This window comes from Urtica dioica, chromosome 8, assembly GCF_054948205.1.
Source record: "Urtica dioica subsp. dioica isolate 48M chromosome 8, U.dioica_male_clone48M_v1_H2, whole genome shotgun sequence".
NCBI lineage: Eukaryota > Viridiplantae > Streptophyta > Magnoliopsida > Rosales > Urticaceae > Urtica > Urtica dioica.
This window is the reverse complement of record NC_142763.1, coordinates 27707586-27730540: the sequence shown is the minus strand read 5'-3', so window position 1 is coordinate 27730540 and position 22955 is coordinate 27707586. Positions and strand designations below refer to the sequence as shown.

At 34.0% G+C, this 22955-nt stretch overlaps 1 protein-coding gene and 1 pseudogene across 1 annotated transcript; one reads left to right on the top strand and one right to left on the bottom strand.

The window, feature by feature from the left end:
* Positions 1 to 1937: 1937 nt before the first annotated feature.
* LOC149388832 (uncharacterized) lies at positions 1938 to 2748 on the bottom strand (annotated as a pseudogene).
* Positions 2749 to 19664: 16916 nt separating this feature from the next.
* On the top strand, positions 19665 to 22317 carry LOC149388831 (gibberellin receptor GID1B-like). The gene is made up of 2 exons (XM_089623331.1): positions 19665 to 20198; positions 20924 to 22317. Exons 1-2 carry the CDS (start codon positions 20160 to 20162, stop codon positions 21911 to 21913), a joined length of 1029 nt encoding a protein of 342 aa, XP_089479457.1. The 5' UTR covers positions 19665 to 20159; the 3' UTR covers positions 21914 to 22317.
* The last annotated feature ends 638 nt before the right edge of the window (positions 22318 to 22955 follow it).

Sequence of the window (22955 nt, the reverse complement as noted above, 5' to 3'; positions counted from 1 at the left end):
TCAAGGTTGCGAAATCTCATTTTAGAGCAAAATTGTGCTTTTGGCTATATTTTTCAAAATTATATAAATATATAAATAATTTTCAAATTGTTTATGTTTTTGGACTTCACTAAAAACAAATAATAATTTCCTTGAAAAGTTATTAAAAATCTACAAAATTAATGGTTTGAAAAAACTACTTTGTTCATAAATTGATTTAAAGAACAAATTCAACATCACTTGTTAAGCATATATTTTATATTACAAGAACTTAAAGAAGTGGGGTTTCAGAAAAAAAAAAAAATGAATACGCCTAATTAAGGAAGTCTGTCACCGGACATCATGTAAACGTGGAAACAACCTTTGCACTCATCTAGGGGAACCAATTTATACTCTTCTTATCTCTCATCCACACATCATTTCCTACCATTTTTCTCGTCTGTCTTTATTATTATTAAGTTATTTCCTTCCCCTCTTGATTGTAAATTAAAAAATTAAATGTAGCAAAAGAGAGATTTATTGTTACATTGATCCATGAATTCCGTCATTGTTGTCACCATCCACCTTCGATCATCCGTAATATCATTATTAGTTTGTTTTATATTTGATGACACAGTCCTTAGCCTTATTTACTTGATACGATAAACATATTGTTTATCGTTACTGTATTGCAACTTCAACTTTACTAGTTTATCTTTTATATTTCGTGATATGTGTGTCGAAAGTTTCAAATTATTGTTACCGATTGATAAATCATTACGATTGAGGTAAACCATACTAAATAGAGTTCACACCAACCCATACCAAATAGAGTTCGCCGTAGTAAATAAAGTTCAAAGTTCACACCATATACAAACACAGTGTCTACATTCAAATCACTACTCGAAATGTATGAGATTGGTTGAAATGTATGAGGTTGGTTGTTCTGCAGTAGCCAATACTAATACCAAGTAATCGTCTGAGCATATGTCTTAATGAAAGTCTCCACAATGACGGTCATAGTTATACTACTATATTGATGATATATGAACTTAAATTCTTCAAAAATTAAAATAAGAAATACCATAATTTTGTCCAAGAATCAAATCATTTACCATAATTAGGAGCCAAATTTGCGATATTTATGGTATATTTGCGGTAAATTTACAATTTAACTTATATTTCGGGGAGCAATTTTTTATAGGGCCGGCTAAAGAACTAACCAAAATGACACCCATACTTTAAAATTATAGCCAAACTATTAACATATTTAGGAAAATAGTCAATTTATCATGACAACATTCTAATATTCCAATTATACCCTTAGGTTAATATTATTAACTATCATAGTAAATAATATCATTCATAACAAAAAAATTAGTAAATCTAATTAACAATAACAAAAACTACATTAAATCTTATTTGTCGTAACAAGAATAATAGTAAATCTTATTTACCGTAACAAGAACAATAGTAAATCTTATTTACCGTAACAAGAAAACAATAAATTTTATTTACCGTAATAAGAACAACAGTAAATATTATTTACCATAACAAGAACAAAAGTAAATTTTATTTACCGTAACATTTTGTAGTTAATATAACAGGAAAAATATCAGAGATGATGACTAGTTAATCTAACGGTAAATATAATTTACTAATTATTTCCGTGAACAATCGAGGACTAACAATCCGACAGTAAATCATATTAACCATTGAGTAAATCATTCGTTTCTATGATAAATATGACTAGTTAATCTAACAGTAAATACGATTTACTAATTATTTCCGTGAACAATCGTGGACTAAAAATCCGACAGTAAATCATATTAACCATTGAGTAAATCATTCGTTTCTATGGTAAATATGACTAGTTAATCTAACAGTAAATACGATTTACTAATTATTTCCGTGAACAATCGATGACAGTAAATCCGACATCAAACATAGAAAGCTGAGCGATCTGGACAATTAAACAGCACAAGTGAAGGAAGAAATAATAAAAGTTCTTAAAAAATAAAAATGAACGCATCTCCACAACTTTGCCATATTATCCCTAGTAATGAAACTTCAAATTTCTAAAGCTGGTGGTTGAATTTTGATCCCTCGAGTAATTACTTCTTTTCAAGAGTTAGCAAAATCCCCACTAAAAAATATTTATAATAAAAGAAAAAACAGAATTGATCATATTCAATAATCATTATATAAAAAGAGAAAAAGAAAAAACTAATTGAAAACAAATCAATTAAATGAAACGAAATCAAAAGGTCCATTTCCAGATCTTGATATTCTTAGATCAACCTTACATTTGGCTCCGGCGACCGAAACCGCCGTCGGAGTCTTCCCTTTCGGCGGAACTGCCCTGATTCCTACACACATAACCCTAATCCCGACCTTCTTGCTTTTCAAGCTGTCCATCTGAACCTTCACCTTCGTGTCCATCTCGATCCTCATCGGAACTCCGGTCTTCCGCCGAAGATTGGATCTCAGCGCCGCCGTGGCCTCCGTGGCCAGATCGCGCGACGTCGTAGCGATTGCGCGGAACGTCGTCTCATTCCCCTTCCCTCCGATGAAAGCCGGAATCGTTCCGTTCGCGATCTGAACTCTTCCGTCGTCGTCCGTGAGGCGATGGAACATCATGAAGTGGCTCGGCCTCCGCCGATTCAACGCCCTCGCAGAACGACCCGAACCGAGCTCCATTCGATGATACCCTAACTGGCGCGATTCGAATCCGCTCGAGAAGTTCAGGATTCTTGGTTTTTTTTACACGAACGAAATGAGATGTTCAACAACAACAGGATACGGAGATAAGGGTATTTTTGGAACTAGGATTAAGTGTTGGCTATTTAACTAATAAATTCATACTTTGGCTATTATTTTAATCTCTCTCTTATAAAAAGGTTAGATATTAACAAATCTCTTTTTTATATTTGTGGTTTATGTGCGATATTTATGCATTAAGTAAGATAATTTGCAAAATATACTCAAATTGTTACGGGGGATGTGGTATGCGAAATTTCGTGCGATATTCAAAACCTTGCTTGATAGTTGATACTATAGATTTCGTACGTAACGTGGTGAGCTCTCACTCCCAAATTAATATATAAGAATTTGTTGTAGTTATAATTTAGACAATATACTACATGAAAATATACGCAGTAAAGAAAACTTTATGAAAATTTAAACATGAAAATATACAAGAATTTAGACTTGAAAACATACGCACAAAATAAATTTTTTTGAAAATTACCAATACCTGTTAGACATTAAAAGAATGATAAAAAAAATAAATACATAAATAAATTAACAATTATTTAGCGATATAAGCCACATAACATAAGCGTTTGCGTTTTAGCCAACGTTTTGTAAATATTTCGTAAATAGCATAAAATATGACGTAACCAACGTTATTTACACATATTTATTAGAAATTTACTCTGCGTTTTTTATCATTTCGATAGCGTAAATAGATTTACGTGACTATTTACCAAAAATTAACGAAACGTTAGTTATTTGAAAATTTATAACGTTTTATATGGCTAGATAGTCGCTGGACCCATAAATTAAATAGAATAGTCAAAGTTGAGAATTTAGAAACCCCGTTTATCATACGTGTGAGTGTGACTCTGCTTGAATAATTTTTTTATCGCCTATCACCTAACAAACAAGCAAACAAAGCATAATCCAAGAACAAATGACGTTAGGTAGGGAATGATAAATTTAGAGGGTAAGCTGTTTATTTTTTTTCTCTATACACGTGATGTGTGTTTTACTCCAAGAGAATCTAATCGCCGAATAGTTCAAATACAATGTACGAAGGCCTTTGGTTGTGGATTATTATTTTATATTTATATAATAAAATTAAAGAGGTACTCAATTAATCCAAGCGTTCATTGTACGTGGCTTTCTTTGTCTTTGCATCTAATGAAAATAAAGTTAAATTAAAACATAGTGGATTGTAAAGAGAAGCCTCTAAAATGCAACATTTTTTCAAAAGTTATGGAAACCTAATCTTACTATGTGAAAAATACACAATTATTTTATTTTAGTTCGTCTGTACATACATGTGCAGTCATTATTGATAGTGGTCTTAAATTTGGAATCAGACAGTTAGTATTTTTTTTTATATTTTTATTTATTTTGTCCGAAGGCTCGTGTATGTGTGCGTGTTTTTTTGTTGACATAACAACCAATTCTAATTAAACAATTTAGATGGTCAATCTATATTCTAAGTTTCTAACGACCAAGTTGGGTTGGGGATGGGAACTAGACTAGCCAAGTTTGGAATCATATTTTAAATTATTAAGTACTACGATCTCAACGTTTTTCACTCGACTATAATGGGCATTTATGTAAATTAAATTCCATAAATGTCTTAGTACCAAAAAAACATGAGGTTAAATGACATTTTTTACCCTTAAACATTGTCGCCTTTAACAATTTGGTCTCCGAAAAAAAAAGCTACATCATCAATCTTTTGTGATAGTCACAATTTCACATGTAGTCCTTCGGTTACTTTTGACATCAAATACAAGGTTAAATTGTCACGTGATGACTGAAATGAGAAAAATCATCAAATTATTCTTATTCTTTATTATTATTATAAAACAAAAATAATAAAAAAATTATTGAATATATCTCTCTCTCTCTCTCTCTCTCTCACTCTTCTCTTTCTCTCTATCTTTCTCTCTCGCTTCTTTGATGGGTACTGGACACGGCAAAAAAAAAAGTCGTAAAGGAGACCTCTAAATAAGAACGATGACATCGATGACAATCAACTACTTTATTTGGTGAACGTTATTAACGGCGAAGAAGATATTGCGGCTCTGTTCATTAAATCATCATCGGAGATCGAGCCGATGGGGAACGAACCTTGTATCTACACCGAAAAAAGCGTCGTGGAGTGTGAAATGTCGATCAAAAGTCTGTAATTCTGATTTATGCGCAGAAGTGTACTTGGAGCCATCTCGCGTCACATTCCCCGAAAATCTCCGGCGAACTCGACGCCGTTCATTCCCCAACATCGCCGCCGCACCACCTCCCTCTGCTGGAGCCATCTCGCGACGCCAATCTGATATCCTCAATTTTGGCTCGTCGCCACAACCCTTTCCAAGCCATGGAATCAAGCCTTGCGTCGCTCTCTACCCTAATCTCCTCAACCATACTCTCATCCACCTCAGATACAATTTCAAAATTTCCCTTGCCTTCTTGCACTATTCCAAATCCCTCCCCAGACCCACCATTGGTGATGTTGACCCTCCTCCGCTCCTCAGGCGATGGTCGCCAAGGAGATGAGTTTCTTCAAGACGGAGCTATCTCGGGTCACCAAGGCCTTCGAAGGGGAGAAAGCTCGCGTTCGTGACGAGTGCATTGAGATCGATCATGCTAGCCTAAACGATTTCACCAACCTCCACACAAAGCACGAGGCCTGCGAGACTAAGCTTGCCGATCTCCGCATCTTATTCAGGCGATCAATCGGGAGTTTCGAACTATGGGCCACCAGCAGACGAGACTCTCGAAGCAGGTAAAGTTTTCCAAGAAGGCGAGAGAGGAGTTCGGCGATCGTTGGTGGACCGAGGTCATGGCGACCATTCACCAGGCTTCGGCGGAGTAAGCGGTGAAGACTGCGGCTCGTCTAGAAGTTAAGCTTGAGGCAGCGAAGAGGACTCTCTCGGAGATATACGCGGATTTCCCGACGGCTGTGGTGGTGAAGTCTTAGAAGGGCTGTGCGAGCGCAATTGGATGATTGAAGAGAATGCTCAATATCACCATTGCTTATCTTGAATTCGAGAGGCAAAATAAAAAAAATCGCCAGGAAAGTTCAAACCGATTATAACGATAATGATGAAGATGATGATGATTCAACGAGTGAAATGAATGACATATAACAACGAAAAAGGCGGTGAAAAATAAGAGAGAGAGAGAGAGAGAGAGAGAGAGAGAGAGAGAGAGAGAGCTCCTCCGGAGAAAAAGAGGGAAAGGAGAAAATGACGACTCTCCACCGGAGTTCATCAATTTAGGAATTTTTAGTTTGAGGCTTTGAGCGTTAGGAGAGATAAAGATATCTTTTTTTATTTTTAATTTTGTTTTTTTAAACTAATTTTACAAGATACCTTTTTTTGTCCAACACGTGATGGACACGTGGTCAAATACCGACATTTTTTACGACTAAAATAACGGAAGGGCTAAATACAAAAAAGTGATTATCGTGAATGAGTGATTCAACAGTTTTTTTTTTTTTTTTTTTTTTGAGATCAAGTTGTTAAGAGTGACAATGTTAAAGGATCAAAAGTATCATTTTTCCTAAACATTATTCCATCTATGTGATGTCATTCACACCAAAGCCAATAATTATTGACTTACAAAAATATTGTGCGCGAGGAGGGGAAAAGATCAGCGTTGACTAATATTATTTGCAAATGCGTATAAGAGTGATTGACTGAGATTTGCAGATTCCTTCTTCTTATCATCAATCAACAACAGCAAAAAGTATCCTTCAAAAAAAAAAAAAAAAAAAACACATTACAACCAATATATCTTTTCCCAAACTTTAAAGCTCAATGAAAAGATTTCCAAAATTGTAAAATGTGTTACATAAAAAAAAAAAAAAAAAAAAAAAAAAGTAAAATGTGTTTAAGCTACAAAGCCAATAAAAATTAGAGATTTGTAACTAATCAGGCCACTTTAAATATGTGATTTTGGATCTAGTTTACGTTTGACAATTTTATGGATATATCCAATTTTGGTCTGATTTGTTCTTATTTATTAACAAATTCGTCAATTTATCTCTCCTATTTTTTTTCAAATAATTTTTTTATCATCAAAACTTCAAAAATTCGTATCTTTCTCATACGAACTCGAAATTGAGTGATTTCAGAACCTACAAATTCGTGGCGTCGAAATCTTCAAAAATAGACTAATTGTGTTTGATGAAAAATTAAGCTTAATGCATCATATTTACGTTTCCATTTATTTTTTTGATAATTTCAAAAAATTTCAGTTATTTCCATATTTAAGGTAGTAACATGATTTTTCTACATCTATGATATTAAACATGATTTTTCGTCAAACACAATGAATCTATTTTTGAAGATCTTGGCATCACGAATCCGTATGATTTGGAATCACTCAATTTATAGTTCATATGAGATAGATATGGTTTTTTGAAGTTTTTATGTAAAAAAAAAGTGTAGGAAAAAAGTAGGAGAGAGAAAATGACGAATTTGTTAATAAATAAGAGCAAATCAGACCTTAATTATTGCCACATAAACATGTTGTCTATTTTCCTAAAATTGTGAAATGTATGCTAAAAACAAATTTCATAGTTTCATTTTGGCTATTTTGCTACACTGGCCTAAAAATTAATGCATTATTAAATAATTAAAATTTATGTAAAATTGAAAAATATTTGAAATTTGATCATTTTGATAGTCTCTTGCTATGATCAAGATCTGCATTTCAATTGGAACGTGCCATGGGCAGATACAACTTTTAAGAATTCCGGGTGTTCTAATTTCTAGTTTCGATTTATCTTTTTTTTTTTTGTCTTTTAGCTATATAACCATTTGACTTATAACGTTTTGTATAATAGCCAATCTTTTGTTAATTTTCTGTAAATAATCACCTCAACTTATTTACGGCACTAAAAAATATATAAAAAAATTCAAAATAGGTGGGAATGTTTTTTGGTATTTTTCTTTTGAGTACCGTAAATAAATTAAAGTGGTTATTTACAAAAAAATGGATATCTAGTAATTCTTAAACTTTTGGTGATTTATTTGACTATTTTTTTGTTTTTTTAGCACTATGTGTAATATATTCATCTTTGTCATACATATTTCTAATTCACGGCTTAATGTACTAAGATTGCACATGAGCATTAAAAAAATTGTAAAATCACGATATTTCATAGTATTGTGCTTGCAAAAAAACGTGAACGTTCGAAAGAAAGTACCCTTTCTCTTCCGACCGAACTCTTCTTCAAGTCCTTGACCAAATTGAAGCTTCTAATCGTTAAGGATTGAAAATTCCACTGGTGTAGAACAAATTTTTTTGTTCCAAAACCAAAAATTGCTTGGTTTGTTTTGGGTTGGAGTCGGATTAACTTTCATACACTATCTTGATTTGAATTTTCTTCAATCATTACTAGTATTTTGAAAGAGTTATGTTTCAAAATGATTTTTAATATGCTATTTGTCCTTCTATTTGTTGGAAGCACACAACACAACGCGATGAGCAATCATTTGTAAATGATGTTTGTTTCACTTCAATTTAGGTTTGTAAATTATCTTGGACTAAGTTGTTATTCTCATGTACTCATGGGTGTTTTTATCACAATTCTAACATAAACTCTATGCAATTTACAAAAATAAAATAAAAACACTGAAATCCTTTTTTTCTTAATCTGTTTTCTCCATTTGCAAATTAACAACTATCACTTCGATCAATTTTTTAACAGTCATACTGAATGAACAAAATATCTATAGCTAAACAGAAACTATTCCGCCACAAACGGACAGTATACCATTACACTATACTAATTTTATACTAAGATTAAGACTTTATTTTTTAATTTCGTATTGGTTTGGTGGGAATACAAAATTATTATATTCTAGCATAATAATAGAAATAAAGGTTGTGTTTGGTAGTTAACTCAAAAAATTTTTGTTTTCTATTTTTTAATTTTTGTAGTTGTATTGAAAAATTATTTTGCAGTTGTTTTCAAAAAGCTGTTTGGTACAGTTTTCATTTTTGTTTTTGAGAAATTGAAAAAAACTGAAAAAAGTGTTTGGTATAGTTTTTATTTTTGTTTTTGAAATAATGAAAAGAGAAGATGAGGAGAAGGAGGAGAGAAGAGAAGAATTTTTTTTTCCAAAAACACATTTTATTTGTTTTCAGTTTTCTTTACTCTTTTACAAAACAACTTCAAAAATTTTTGAAATTTTTTTCCAAAAACTTAAACCAAACATGTTTTCAATTTTTTCCACTCAAAAACTAAAAAATTGTTTTTTAGAGGAATACCAAACACTCCTTGTCTTTTTTACTATTCAACATTGGTTTGAACACTGCAAATTTTTATCCTATAAAATTACAGTTTAATATACTAATAATAATAATAATAATAAATTAATAATTTTTTAATTTTACTTGACCTAATATTTAATTAAAAAATAATATAATTGGGGGACCACTGGTAATAAGTGATTGAATAGACTCTTGAAATGGTAGGAAATAAATAATACAGAGATATTTTTTAATCAAAATAATACAGAGCTTTTACATCTAAGTTGATATCTCTTATTAAGTAATATTTATTTTTTATATTTACGTGAAGTAATATTTAGTAAATAAATCATATAAATGGGGACCACGGGTAACGACTCTCGAAATGGTTGGAAATAAATAATACAGAGCCATTTTTTATTCAAAATAATACTGAGCTTTTAAATATAAGTTGATAACTTATTAAGAGAATTGATTTGTGAGTCCAAAAATAATAAGTGCCTTTAATTGACTTTATTTTAATCCTCCGCGGACAAATAAAATTTTGTCGATAAAATAAAAAGCGAAAAAATGGAAATTTCTGAAGAAAAAAAAATGGTTTCTTAAATAAAATTTTAAGCAATCATATATTTGAGCAATGTGGAACTATATGAAATTTTGTCCGTAAGGTGCTAATCTAGTCGTTGATGATTACACTATCTTTGCATACATGGAATTTGGCATATAAATTTAATTAGGCTCGCACGCTGTCTATTGTGATTTGTGATAAGCCCTTCCACCATGCTTTTGTTTTTATCTCCTTCCTATATTTTTTTTATTTTTCTTTGTATTATATATGTAGCTGCTAATTTTGAATTTTGTCCTATTATGCTCTGTAAATTTGACCCTTGAACTCTTCTATTATAGTAACTTTTTATCCTTGCACTCGTCGAATATTTGTAAATTTTTGTTTATTATGAATAAATTGACATCTAAACAATTTGAAAGGAAAACATTTGTTTTTTTTTAGAAAAAAAATTGAATTAAATAGAGTTGGGTGAACAGGAAAGTCATGCCTTACCAAGGTGAATAGTGAGCCACTAAATACAAATACAAATCATGACTCGATACTTATCACAAAATACAAATACAACACTCTCATATGTATCGCGAGTCAATAAATTATGGATAAAAAAAAAGTATGAGGTGTCACACGAATGTTTGGTCCTTAAAGATGACTCAACTGCTTCACATCATTTAGACTCTCCCTAGGTTTCCCATCAAACAATTTTAATTATCAACAATTTAATCATTTGGACTTTACATGATCATATTTTGTTCTTCCGTGTTTGTATGTGTGAGAGGGAGATGTTTGTAATAAGGTGTTTCAATCAGTAATTGTCTGAATTCATTTTGACGACTCATTTCAAAATTGAGGGAGATCCAAATTGACACAAAATGCCAAAAGCTGTTCCAAGTTGTTGACCTAATTCACAAGAGTCCAAAGCTTATTGTGGCCCAGCGCACTTCCTTCATAAATAAATAAAAACAAATGATGATAAAATTACTTTTAAAAACAAAAAATATATATACGCATTAAATGAAATATCACATAACATTTTTCTCGGTAGACGATGATGCGATAAAATTTGAGCTTAACAAATTAGTCAATCTTTATAAAATTGAGACGAACTAGTAGAAAAAATAAAATCAAAATCATCAAAATACCTTCCACTCACCTTTTAATATCGACCTCACTATCGATCTCCATCGCCATCGCCGTCGATCTCCATGCCATAGTCGTCGATCTCCGACTCATCTCATTCGATCCGAGTCATCATCGTCGTCGATCTCCGACCCATCGTCATTGATCACCTCACAATCATCGTCGATATCCGTCGCCATCGCAGTCGATCTTCGACCCATCGGCTTCGATCTCCATTAGCCATTGGCTTCGATCTTCGAGTGACGTATAATACAAAATGAAGACTTGTTTCGCTCGTGAGAGTTTTCACATTGACTTGTTTAACGAGTACTAGTAATCAAAGATTGTTGTGGCTTGTTTGTATGTTTAGAAAGCTACATTAATATCTTAGACCCTGAATATATCAAAGAGTTAACTTGTTTGATGTGTACAAGTATCAAAGATGGTTATGGCTTGTTTGAAGGGAAATTATTGAATTCAATTTCATCTACAAGTTCTTCTTGTTCTAAATCCAAATCCACACTTATATTAGTATATACAAATTCACGCTTATCCACAAAATCGAAAGCTATAACCAACTCAACAATGCAAAAAAATGGATTAAAATTTTGGATACATGGATTAATCATTTTGCAATCCTGGAAAAACCGGTGCACGAACATAAAACCGAACATAGACATTGATGTGTACTAGTAATCAAAGATGATTATGGATTGTTTGAAGGGAAATTAATGTAATCAATTTCATCTACAAGTTTCTCTCGTTCTAAATCCAAATCCACATTCATATTAGTATATACAAATTCACACTTATCCCCAAAATCGAAAGCTCTAAACAACTCAATAACGCAAAAACAGTGGATTAAAATTTTGGATACATGGAGTAATTATTTTGCAATCCTGGGAAAACTAGTTCACGAACATGAAATCTAACATAAAGACCACAAATCTAAGAAAATTAAGAGATTCTAATGAAAATTTGAAATCGATTGATGGACTGAAATTTGAGTTTGGGAACTGAAAAAATTGATCAAAATCACATACGATTTATATTTCAACAAAATAATTCAAACAACTCAACTACGAAAAAAATGGATTAAAATTTTGGACATCTTGATTAATTATTTTGAAATCCTGGAAAAACTTGTTCACGAATTTAAACACAAAAATAAGAACAAGAAATCTAAAAATTAAGAAAATCTGATGAAAATCAAAATAGACAATTTCAAAAATGATTGATGGATCGAAATTGGATTTGGGAGGTAAAAAATTGATCAAAATCACGTAAGATTTCTTTTTCAAAAGGAAATAATATATACCCAAATATGAACTTGGTATATTAGTACTTCTACATTACAAGTGGCTACTATGCAATAGTCTATAGAACTCGTCCACTTTGCTAAAGAATAAGTTTAAATTGGATATTTCATAAAAAAAAAGTCATTTTTATGGCCTTCCTAACCTCCCAAATGATCGTTATTACCGGTCATTACTCAAATTTCAAATAACAAGCAACACAACCAACAACACCAACACGACGAACACGATGTGAGGAGTTTCATTAGAATATCGAGGGGAGTAGTTGAAACAAAATTCAACTAAGGAAACCATTGGAACAACCGTTTGATTGAATACAAGAATAAGAGACCAAACAAGGTAGCATATATTATTTTTCACGCTATCCTATACTATCTTGTTACCTCCCTAAAAAATGACATGCTCCATATTTTGAAGAAAACAAGCCAGATACATTGCGAAATTGACCCTTGACAGTCTTTCTTTTAGATTAACTCCAACGTTATTTTGTTATGACACAATCCCATGCAAGTTTAAAATCTCTATATCTTGATTGCCGCTCTCCCGATGTTGAAGAGTACTGCATTAGAATTAATTTTGACCATCCCAAACTCTGGTCTTGTCGAATGCTTCTGGACGTAAATTCCTCGATCCTCAATTCCCTTTTTCAATGTGACACCATCTCGCAAATCTTAATTGGAATTGATTCCTTCATATTAGCGTTGCGATATTTTCGTACGCAAGTGCACGTACTCGCTAAATAATAAGTATGAGTCGATCCCACAAGGACTAAATTTAACCGAGAATTGATCAAGCTAGTAACAAAATGAACCAAAATAAGCGAATGCGATTATTAACTAAAAACAATTAATTTAATAAAGACGCGAAATAAAAGCGAATGAACGGATGAGTAGAAGGCAAGAGCAACAGATTCACTAAATTTTTCTATGGTTGAGATTTTTAGAACCACACACGATTTTTCGGTTTTATCTATGCTAATCACGCCCCATGTCTTTGTATCGCTAATTCTCTCTTGAGCATCTAACTACCTATGTAAAAATTCAAGTTTAAATGTTAAGACAAATTTACCATTTTCAATATTATTATTTTAATAGTCTATTTTTTTAGAATTATAAACTACTCTTTTAAATATTATTATAGTTAAGAACCATACTAAAAATTACTTACTTATAACTAATAAGTTTAATTTGTTTTCTCTCTTAAATCATACTCATAGCCTTTACTCAAATTTAACTCCACTATAAATTACGTTATAACTCCGTCTCTAACGATATGTACTCCATAATTTTTTTATGTTCTTTACTAGACGGGGTTTTTTCATTTTTGTCATCAAGATAAGTTGTTAATCACATAAATTAAAAAGGAATTGGACAAAGTAGGAATGTAGAAAAAATGAAAGGTGAATGCAACACGGCAAATAAACTTGGTATGTTGTCCTTTTGTTTGTGTGACACACGCTTAGCCATTCCCCATAGGACATCAAATGCATCCAAACTAAACCAATAAGTAGTGTCTTGTCTTTATTGATAATATAAAATAAATCAAAGTGAATATGTGTTTGGATTGTTATATAGATTCTTGGGCAGCAAGGATAATAATGGTGAGGAAAGTGGCTTTGGACTGTTTTTTTTTTCTTCTAAAGAGATTGGCTTGGACTGTTGAGTGTGTTTTGTGTGCAAAAATAGCTAACTCTTTTAGGGTTATTATGCCTAGGCGAGACTAAATATTTGTGCTGTTTCTAATTGAAACCTCTTTGGACCTATGAAGCACTCTAACTTGTAGGTTGTGGAATTGGGTAAATTATTTTGGTTACCATGTATTGAAAGTTGAAACATGTTACTTTCACATTTGTTTAATTTAGCGGGGTATGTCACTTGGCTTTCTTGTCTACATTAGTTTTGTCCTATCATACCATTAAATAAATAAAAAATCGTCATTTATTAATTTAGATGATATTGATGTAATTGGATAAGGGGTAATCTGCAAGTTTTGTATTATAGACTTGTACACGTTTAATTTCACCAATTAATATAAAAGAAATTAACTCAGTAACTATATTTGAAATCCGTTATATTTTTCTTATTTTTTTTACAACGTCAACTATTTGCTATAAACTTGCTTTACTTGTTTTACAAATCAGTTAGGTTTATAAAATAATTATCAATATATCTTAAAGTTAGGTGTGGGGTTCCATCTAAAAACAAGTTTGGCAATTAGATGATTAACCTAAAAGTCTTATAAAGAGCTCAGGATCGTAATACCCAGTCGATGTAGGTCTATACTTGATACACCATTTCACGCGCACAGGCACAGACACACATTGACACATGCACTGAAAGCGTGAAGTATAGGCCCGATCAGATAGTCTACAACCGAGAATAGGCACCGCTCTGATATCATCTTAAAGGTGTGGGGTTCCATCTAAAACCAAGTTTAACAATTAGAGTAGTAACCCACAAACCTTATAAAAAGCGCAGGATCATGATAACCTATCGACGTGGACTATCCTCCGTAATATAAGCAACCAAATGTTTTTATCAATTTTTCTATCCGGCATTTACCGGTGATGGAGATTTTAAGTAAATTCGATTTCATTTCAATTTTTGGCTTCAAAGAGCCTCTGCGATTGGGCCAGATCAACGAACGGGGTTGTGCTTGTGCGATCCCACGTCCAGTTGTGGGTCCCAATCCCAAACCATCACAAAAATCTAAAGCCGAGTGAATGTGTTATATATTAATTAAAACAGAGGACCCCACAGAAGCGATTGCCACGTGTCACTCACACGCACCATCCGTGTTCATCTCGGTGGAGAAAGGGGGTGATTGGGGAGAGACCAGGGAAGAGTGGGTCCCGGGGAGAAAAGAGTTCGATCATCGTATCAGCTCCTTTAAAGAATATGGCTTTATGTTCGGGACCCACAGAGAGAGAGAGAGAGAGAGAGAGAGAGAAGAGGAGAAAAACGTGAGCTATATCCGTTTGACACGTGCCCGTTTCCCGAGCCGAAGGAAAAACGGGGTACCTCATTAATACGACAAAAATTTAATGCCCACCACCATCACTCAGGCGCACACACATTAAGAATTTTAAATTTTCATTAATGTAATTAGTTTTATATTTTTTTTGCTTTCTCAATTATTACAAAAGGCCTTTTTCTTTTTAATTATTTTTTTTACTTTTGTCTTTCCTTTTTTTTTTTCCATTTCCCACCCCCCCAAGGTTCTGACAAAAAACATGCCGTCACGCGGTTTTCGCTAGCTGACAAAACACGTGTCGTCTTCAATGGCAGTTTAGGGGATCCATGGGCAAGGGAGGGGTATTTTCGGGAATTTAGTTTGGAGCGTGGCTTCTCTTTGCGATAAAGAGCCAAGACGGAAACCTGTTTATCGTCACGTGCCTTGGCGTCGGCCGCACGCAGGAAACGATTGTCTCCTCCAATTTTTTTTTTCCTTATTATTTTTAGAGGTTTTACGTATTGCCACGTAAGCAAATTTTGACTAGTTTCCACTCTACTTTCCAGAGCCAGTCGAAGTGATGATAATACATTCATTTTTATTTCTCTCTGATATTTTTTTTCCCAATTTGCTTTTCGGTATATAATTGGATGTATGATCTTGCATAGGATTTGTATTCATAATTGGTGTTATATTTATATCCATACAAATAAAATAATAAAATTTTGGAATATATGCTCTTTCCAAACAATAACGTTTTTCTCTCCCAATTTGCTTTTCAGTAATTTTTATTTTTAAGTGGAACCTTTATTCATAATTTCAATTGGCTACATAAGTATATAGTGAATAATAATTGTATTTTTTATTTCCGTATGTATAAATGAAGTGCAAATACACAATAAACGACAGACAAATTATGTACACGCGTAACTCATATCATATACAATATTATTGAAAAATATGTTGCAATTAATCCATCCCTTAGTTATTTTAAAATTTTAATATTAAGAAAACAATAAATTAAGTAAAATAGGCCCTTAATTTAATTTATTTCGATTTTGTAAGTTATTTTTTTAATAAAAAAAACTTTAGCTATTTTTAAAAAGAATGTGAACTATTCAACTAAAAGTTTAATTGTCTTTAATTTATTTTTAAAAATGAAATAAATTTCTCTTTGCAAATGTTTATTGTACGACATATCCAAGAGCTATAAAAAATTACAAATCAATTACATGTAAAAATATGTTAATAATTTGATAATTGGAATACACAATTCTTTTTCTAATTTATAATTAAGTTGGAAACTTAATGAGGTCTAATTGTTGATGAATATTTTTTCACACATGCACTTGTCACGATGATATATAAAATATTCAAGCGGGCTAAAAAAGCACAATTTGGCATACCACTGCTCAAGCTGGCTTCTGTACGCACACGGAAGGAACGCATTTTGCCAATCCACGTGGCGCACGGTACTTCCGTGTACCGTCTGACTCGGAACACGGAAGAAAGACTTCCGACAGGTGGCGGAATATGGCAGGGGCACACGGAAATAAGTCAGGCTATTTAATACCGTTGTTCAATAATTGTGCTGCTTGTGCATACCGTGATGTCAAAGTTGTTCATTTTTAATATTAAATTTACCATTAAATTTAATTTTTTATTTTTTTTTAATTCCTTATTGGAAGTTGATGGAAATATGGATTTCCATTAAACTTAACGGAAATTCCATTTCCAATAAACAATGGAAGGCATATAAATGGCTAATGGAAATACCATTTCCAATAAGAAATGGAAGGTGACTTATTGGAAATGGAATTTCCATTTCCTTCCAATAACAACAAATTAAATAAAGACACGGAAAAATAACCATCAGAGCCCGCTCAAACTCACTTGAATTCATTAAGGGCCGACCCTAAGCGGATTAATATTTTGGGGCCCTTCGATAATAGTTAAAATTTAAATATAAAGGAAAAAATAATAAAAATTTAAATATTTTTAGCATATATATAATATATATTTAAAATTTTGGGACTCAACCCAATCAGAAGCCCTAGGCACCGGCCTTGCTAGCTTATAGTCAGGGTCGGCTCTGATAACTATAAAGTAGTTTAAGAACAAATGCCACCGAGAATATAACCATTTAGACAATAAGTAGATTATTATCGCTCGAAAACAACATGAAATCAGCAATTTCTAATAAATAATAACTAAAATTGAACAGACCGAATCAGACACGTAATTTACCATAATCAATAATCACCAGCATCCGCAATGCACATATATTTTTCTTGATCCGTTTATCATAGAGGAACAATTCAAACCTTGATCATATGCTCGCTGTCTTTTTAGTAGACATGAGTGAATTTTTCGTTGTAATATTTTTTGTCATCAACATTTTGACGTTAGAAGAAAAAAATTAAAACATAGGGCTGCAAAGAACCAACACGTTTAAAGATATTATGTGTTTGTACAATATAGAATGAGTATTGCTGAGAAAAAAAAACAAGTAAACAAGTTGGTTGCAATATTGAAATATGAACTAACCACAGATATATTTTAGCATAGATAAATTCAACATAATGTGTCGTTATTTAATATGGCCAAACCTCTATAAGAGAATTTTCACCGATCTTAAAATCCAAATTTCATACTCAATTCGATCTCGCCAAATCAATTTATTGCAACATGGTCAAGGCCCAAGCTCGAAAAAAACAGTTGTTCTCGAGACCTAAGTCACCGTTATACCAACCCGTCAAGTCTAATAATTGAGCATTGGACCTTATGACCCATGTTTATCAAACAATTGGGCCTAAGGCTCGACATTCACCAAATTCAAGTCTACGCGAGATTTCTTCACAGATCGACACTACAAAATATGATTTTTAGATGTGTAATGTATTAATTGCGAGTAGCCATCGCTAATTAATGATGATTTTTTTATGTTAAACAGTGACTAGTTGTCGCAAAAACACCTAATCGAGTAATGACAATAGCATATATGGGTAACTGATCTCAAATGTCTAAGTGCCAACTAATCGCCACTAAATCAATTGGACTAAATTTAGTAGAGTAGAGACTAATCCTTGTTAAAGCTAATTCTAAGACTCTAAATTTTTGTCAAATATAAAGCCGCTTTAGTTTCTCCGTTTTATACTAACGGCTACTTATCTATGATGAAACTCATAAGTTTAAATGCATTGTCTAGATTAAATCCTCCGTTGAATGGTAGAATTCTAAGATACAATAATCCCAATATAGTACCTATGCTGTAAGTGCGTGCCACAATGCCTTATTTTGCATTGTTAATTAATTTAATTGCTCTATCAAACACAACTTACAATTAAGTAATTATTGTAATACTTAACAATTAATAGCTAATCCGTCAATACTCTTTTAACTAAATTCAAAACATGTTGCGATTAAGCTACGAAGTTAGTTTGTAATTAATCAAATATTGTTATCGAGTATCCTAGTTCATCTAAATAGAGCTGAACAAAGAACGATCTATAATACTAGCTAATAAACACGTTATTAGTATGTGGCTGAATTAGCTTGTGATGAGACAAGCACGTTTTAGATTGCATTTCTCGTCAAGACTATCTCGTCAATAAACACTTCATATATATATATATATAAATATATATATATATATATGTTAAAGTATCATGGGGTTCCATCTTAAAACCAATTGACAATGAGAGAAGTAACTCAGTCGATGTGAGACTTCCTGATAATATATATATATATATATATATATATATATATATATATATATATATATACTTCTTAAAGAAGGTATAAATTTGAGTGATAAAGGTAATATAACATATGAAATTTTAAACCACAGTTATTCAAACTACGTTTATAATAAGCAGTGGCGGACCCACGTTGAAGGCCCAAGAGGCCTGGCTCCCCCCCCCCCCCCCCCCCCAAAAAAAAAATTCAGGCTTAAATTTTTATTTATTTTTTTTTTTCCGGCCAAAATTCAATTTTGGCCCCCCCGCCGCCCGAGTCTGGATCCGCCACTGATAATAAGTCTCACAAATTTAAGTAACCGCGGTATTTGAGAAGAGTGTCTTACTTTCATAGGACACCAAGTGAAAAAAAAAAATCATACTTTTTTATAGACAAACAATTTTTTTTTTCCGTCCATTGAACTTCCAAATCTATCTAGTAACAAAAAAAAAAAACTAAAACAAATCCAAAATTCTTCAAACTAGGATTGTCAGAGATAAGGTGATCCAACTACCATAATTAAAAAAAAAAAAAAAAAAAAAAAAAAAACTTTCACATTATTTTCAATATTATGAAAAATCCAAAACGAAGATTTTCGGTTCCATAATTTTGGGACGAAATTTTTATTGCCGGAGAAGGCCATGATATCACACACACACGTCCGTTCCGTTTCGAGTATGATTAAGTGGAAGTAAGCCAAAACGGGGATGTCAGTTGCTAAAATCACCCCACACGACGCAACACAACACAAACATTTTTATCCCATCCACTCATATTCACACAGGTCAGACCAGAACACACACTCTCATTATCTCTCCAAATTAAAAAAAAAAAATCAATACATAATAAAACCAAATTGGTCGTCGTCGTATACATCGTAAAAAAAAATTCTTAAAAAAAGTTATTAAAAAAAAAAGAAAACGAAAGTGGGACCCACTCTCACAGTATAAATTGGCCGCCCCGCTTTGTCGTCTCTCTCGTCTCCGTTCTCCTCCCTCGTCGTTTCCTTTGCGTTTTGACTCTCTCTCTCTCTCTCTCTCTCTCTCTCTCCTGTTTTCTTTAACTTTATCGTGGAACCCATTACTCTCTCTCTCTCTCCCTTCCTAAACTGTACTTCTCTCTCTAATATTATCCTTGATCTCCAACTCTCTTTGTCTGTTGAAGCTCTTTGTTCATCTCTCTCTCTCTCTCTCGAAGCCTCTATATAAACTTCACTAATTTTCACTGCAGAGCTAGACGGGAACAACAACTACTACGTCTCTCTCTTCTCATCCGTCGTCCAGCCACTTTTCAGTCTAAAGAAACGACAGAGCTTTCTTCTTCTTCATCATCAAAGAAACACCCGAATCGCCGTTCGAGCTCTCTCTTCTCTACGGTTTTTTCACCAATTATTATTATGAGAAACAAACACGAACGAGTTTCAGCCTTTTGAAAAACTCTTTTCGATTTCTCTTCCCTTTTTCTTCTTTTGGGGCGTGATTGATTAAATAAAAAAAAGGGAGTCTCTCATGGCCGGTGATAACGAAGTCAACCTCAGTGAATCGAAGGTACGTCAAAATCCAGATCAAGCTTTTCGCTCTCTTCCACTTCTTCCACCATTTATTTTCCTCTCTTAATTAAGCTCAGATTGTGTATACGATTCGATTTCTGTTTGCTTTTCAACTCAAATTTTCTGCCACTAGTAACTTTCTAGATTGTAAATCAAGTAACATTTGGCTTCATTTCCGTGATTAAATTCAATTATTACAATTCCCACGATCAATTTCGTGTACATTATTTTGTTTTTTTTTTTACTTTATTTCGAATACAGATATTTTATCTTGTTATGTACGGGTTTATTTGAGGTCAGGATCTCTCTCACCGCCCCTCTTTCCGTCTCTTCCGAATAATTTCTTGTTTAACAAGCTATAGAAGTTCCAAATAAATACCCAGCTTTTTTTTTATTTGTTGTTTTTAGTCCATAACTTCAAGCACTTTCTCCGCAATAATTTGGTGTTTTTCCCAATCTGTGCTTGCTGTTGAAATTGTATTCTTTTTTTTCCCCCTTCCCCTTTCCGTTTTGAACACGTCCTCGTCTCTTTTTTATGGAGTTTTCGTCGTTTCCTTTACCAAACAAAACAAATAGAGAGAGAAACCTAAAAAAAAAAAAAAAAAAACTTTCTTTTCAAGGTCCTCTTGACTCTGTTTTTCTCTCCTCAACTTGCTCATTTATGTCACGAGTCACGACCAATCTCGCCATCTTAGCCTCAATTTAATTATTTATTTATTTCAGAGGGTGGTTCCGCTGAACACATGGGTTCTGATCTCAAACTTCAAAGTCTCTTACACTCTCCTCCGCCGCCGAGACGGAACATTCAACCGCGAGCTCGCCGAGTTTCTCGACCGTAAGGTCACGAGCAATACCGCACCGGTGGACGGCGTGTTCTCATTCGACCACGTGGACCGATCCACGGGCCTCCTCAACCGTATCTACCAGCCCGCGCGTGAGGGTCACGACTCTCCACGCTGGACCATAGCCGACCTAACTCAGCCCCTGAGCACCACCGAGCGCGTCCCGGTCATCGTCTTCTTCCACGGCGGAAGCTTCGCCCACTCCTCCGCCAACAGCGCGATCTACGACAGCTTTTGCCGGCGACTCGTCTCCGCCTGCCAGGCCGTCGTCGTCTCCGTCGATTACCGCCGTTCGCCGGAGCACCGGTTCCCCTGCGCGTACGACGACGGCTGGTCCGCGCTGACGTGGGTGAAATCGCGGCCGTGGCTCGCCAGCGGCGTTGACTCGAAGGTCAACGTGTTCCTCGCCGGAGACAGCTCCGGCGGGAACATCGCGCACCACGTGGCGGCGCGTGCGGCCGAGGCCGGGGTCGAGGTTCTCGGGAACATCCTCCTGCACCCGATGTTCGCCGGCGAGACTCGGACGGAGTCGGAGACTCGGCTGGACGGGAAGTACTTCGTGTCGATTCAGGATCGGGATTGGTATTGGCGGGCTTTTCTGCCGGAGGGCGAGGATCGGGACCACCCGGCCTGTAACATCTTTGGGCCTCGATCACAGCCCATTAAGGCCTTTCCGAAGAGCCTTGTCGTCGTCGCCGGCTTTGATTTGGTCCAGGATTGGCAGCTTGCTTACGTGGACGGGTTGAGGAAATCTGGCCATGAGGTCGATCTTCTCTTCCTCGATCAGGCTACTATTGGATTCTACTTCTTGCCCAACAACGACCATTTCTACACTTTCTTTGACCGGGTCAAGAAGTTTATCCACTCTTGACTCTCATTGGGTGATTGATTATTAACTGAAATTTACCCACGCAAAAGGAGGAGAAGTAAAAAAAAAGTAGTAAGATTTGTGTAGGTGTTGATTCTCTCTCTCTCTCTCTCTCTCTATATATATATATAGATATATATATGTACACGAAAGATCAGAAAAGCTTTGGTCTGGCTAACTTCTTATTTTGGGTGGCGAGTGTTGGGGTTGACATTTTCGCGGCCGGTCAAACTTCTTGCTTTCTATTTTGTTTTTAGTAGTGAAGTTGATATACATATGTAATGTAAGCACTAATTTTCAGGAATATGAAGTGGAATTTATCCATTCTGTTATATAAGGGGAAAAAAAAATATTCCTTTTGTTCTTCTAAGAGTTTAGTATATAAAGATTTTCTGTCTTTCTTCTCATGATTTGCCTAAAGGAAGGAGAAACTGTCTTCGCTTTGTGTCCTTGTGTGGAGTTTGTTGGTTCAGTTGGGACGTTGTTTTTAGTTACATTCCTTTAAAACCTCATTTGGTTTTTTTCAGTGGTTATTATTTCAACGAATTGGATTTGGTGAGAGGTCGTTAGAGAAAAAAAAAAAAAAAAAAAGTTCTTAGCCTGGTCTCTTCAGGGACTGACATGAAAACTTTCGTCAGAAAGGAGATGCCAAAATTATTAAAAATAAGAATAGGTAAAATTCTGTGTTTGTGTTTTTCTCTAGGCCGTCTAGTCGGTACGTACAAAGGTAAGGTAAAAATCTAAGTCACTCACGCACAGCCTCAGGCGTGGCTAATTCCAAGAGACCAAAACAAAACAAAACAAAATAAAATAAAAAAAATCTATTCCCTCCCAGTCCCACTAATAAATAGAGCATAATTATTTTTTCATTTTTATGTATACATTTTATACAAGTTCTGTTAGGAAGCTATTATTTGGACACGAGTTTGAATCATTGGATTTTCTCCATTCTTCCACATCAGTCTCTACTGATTAAACTCTTGTCATCTCGTGATTGCTTTGTTTAGAGGTTGTTGAGTGAGTTGTCTTTGGAATTGGAAGTACT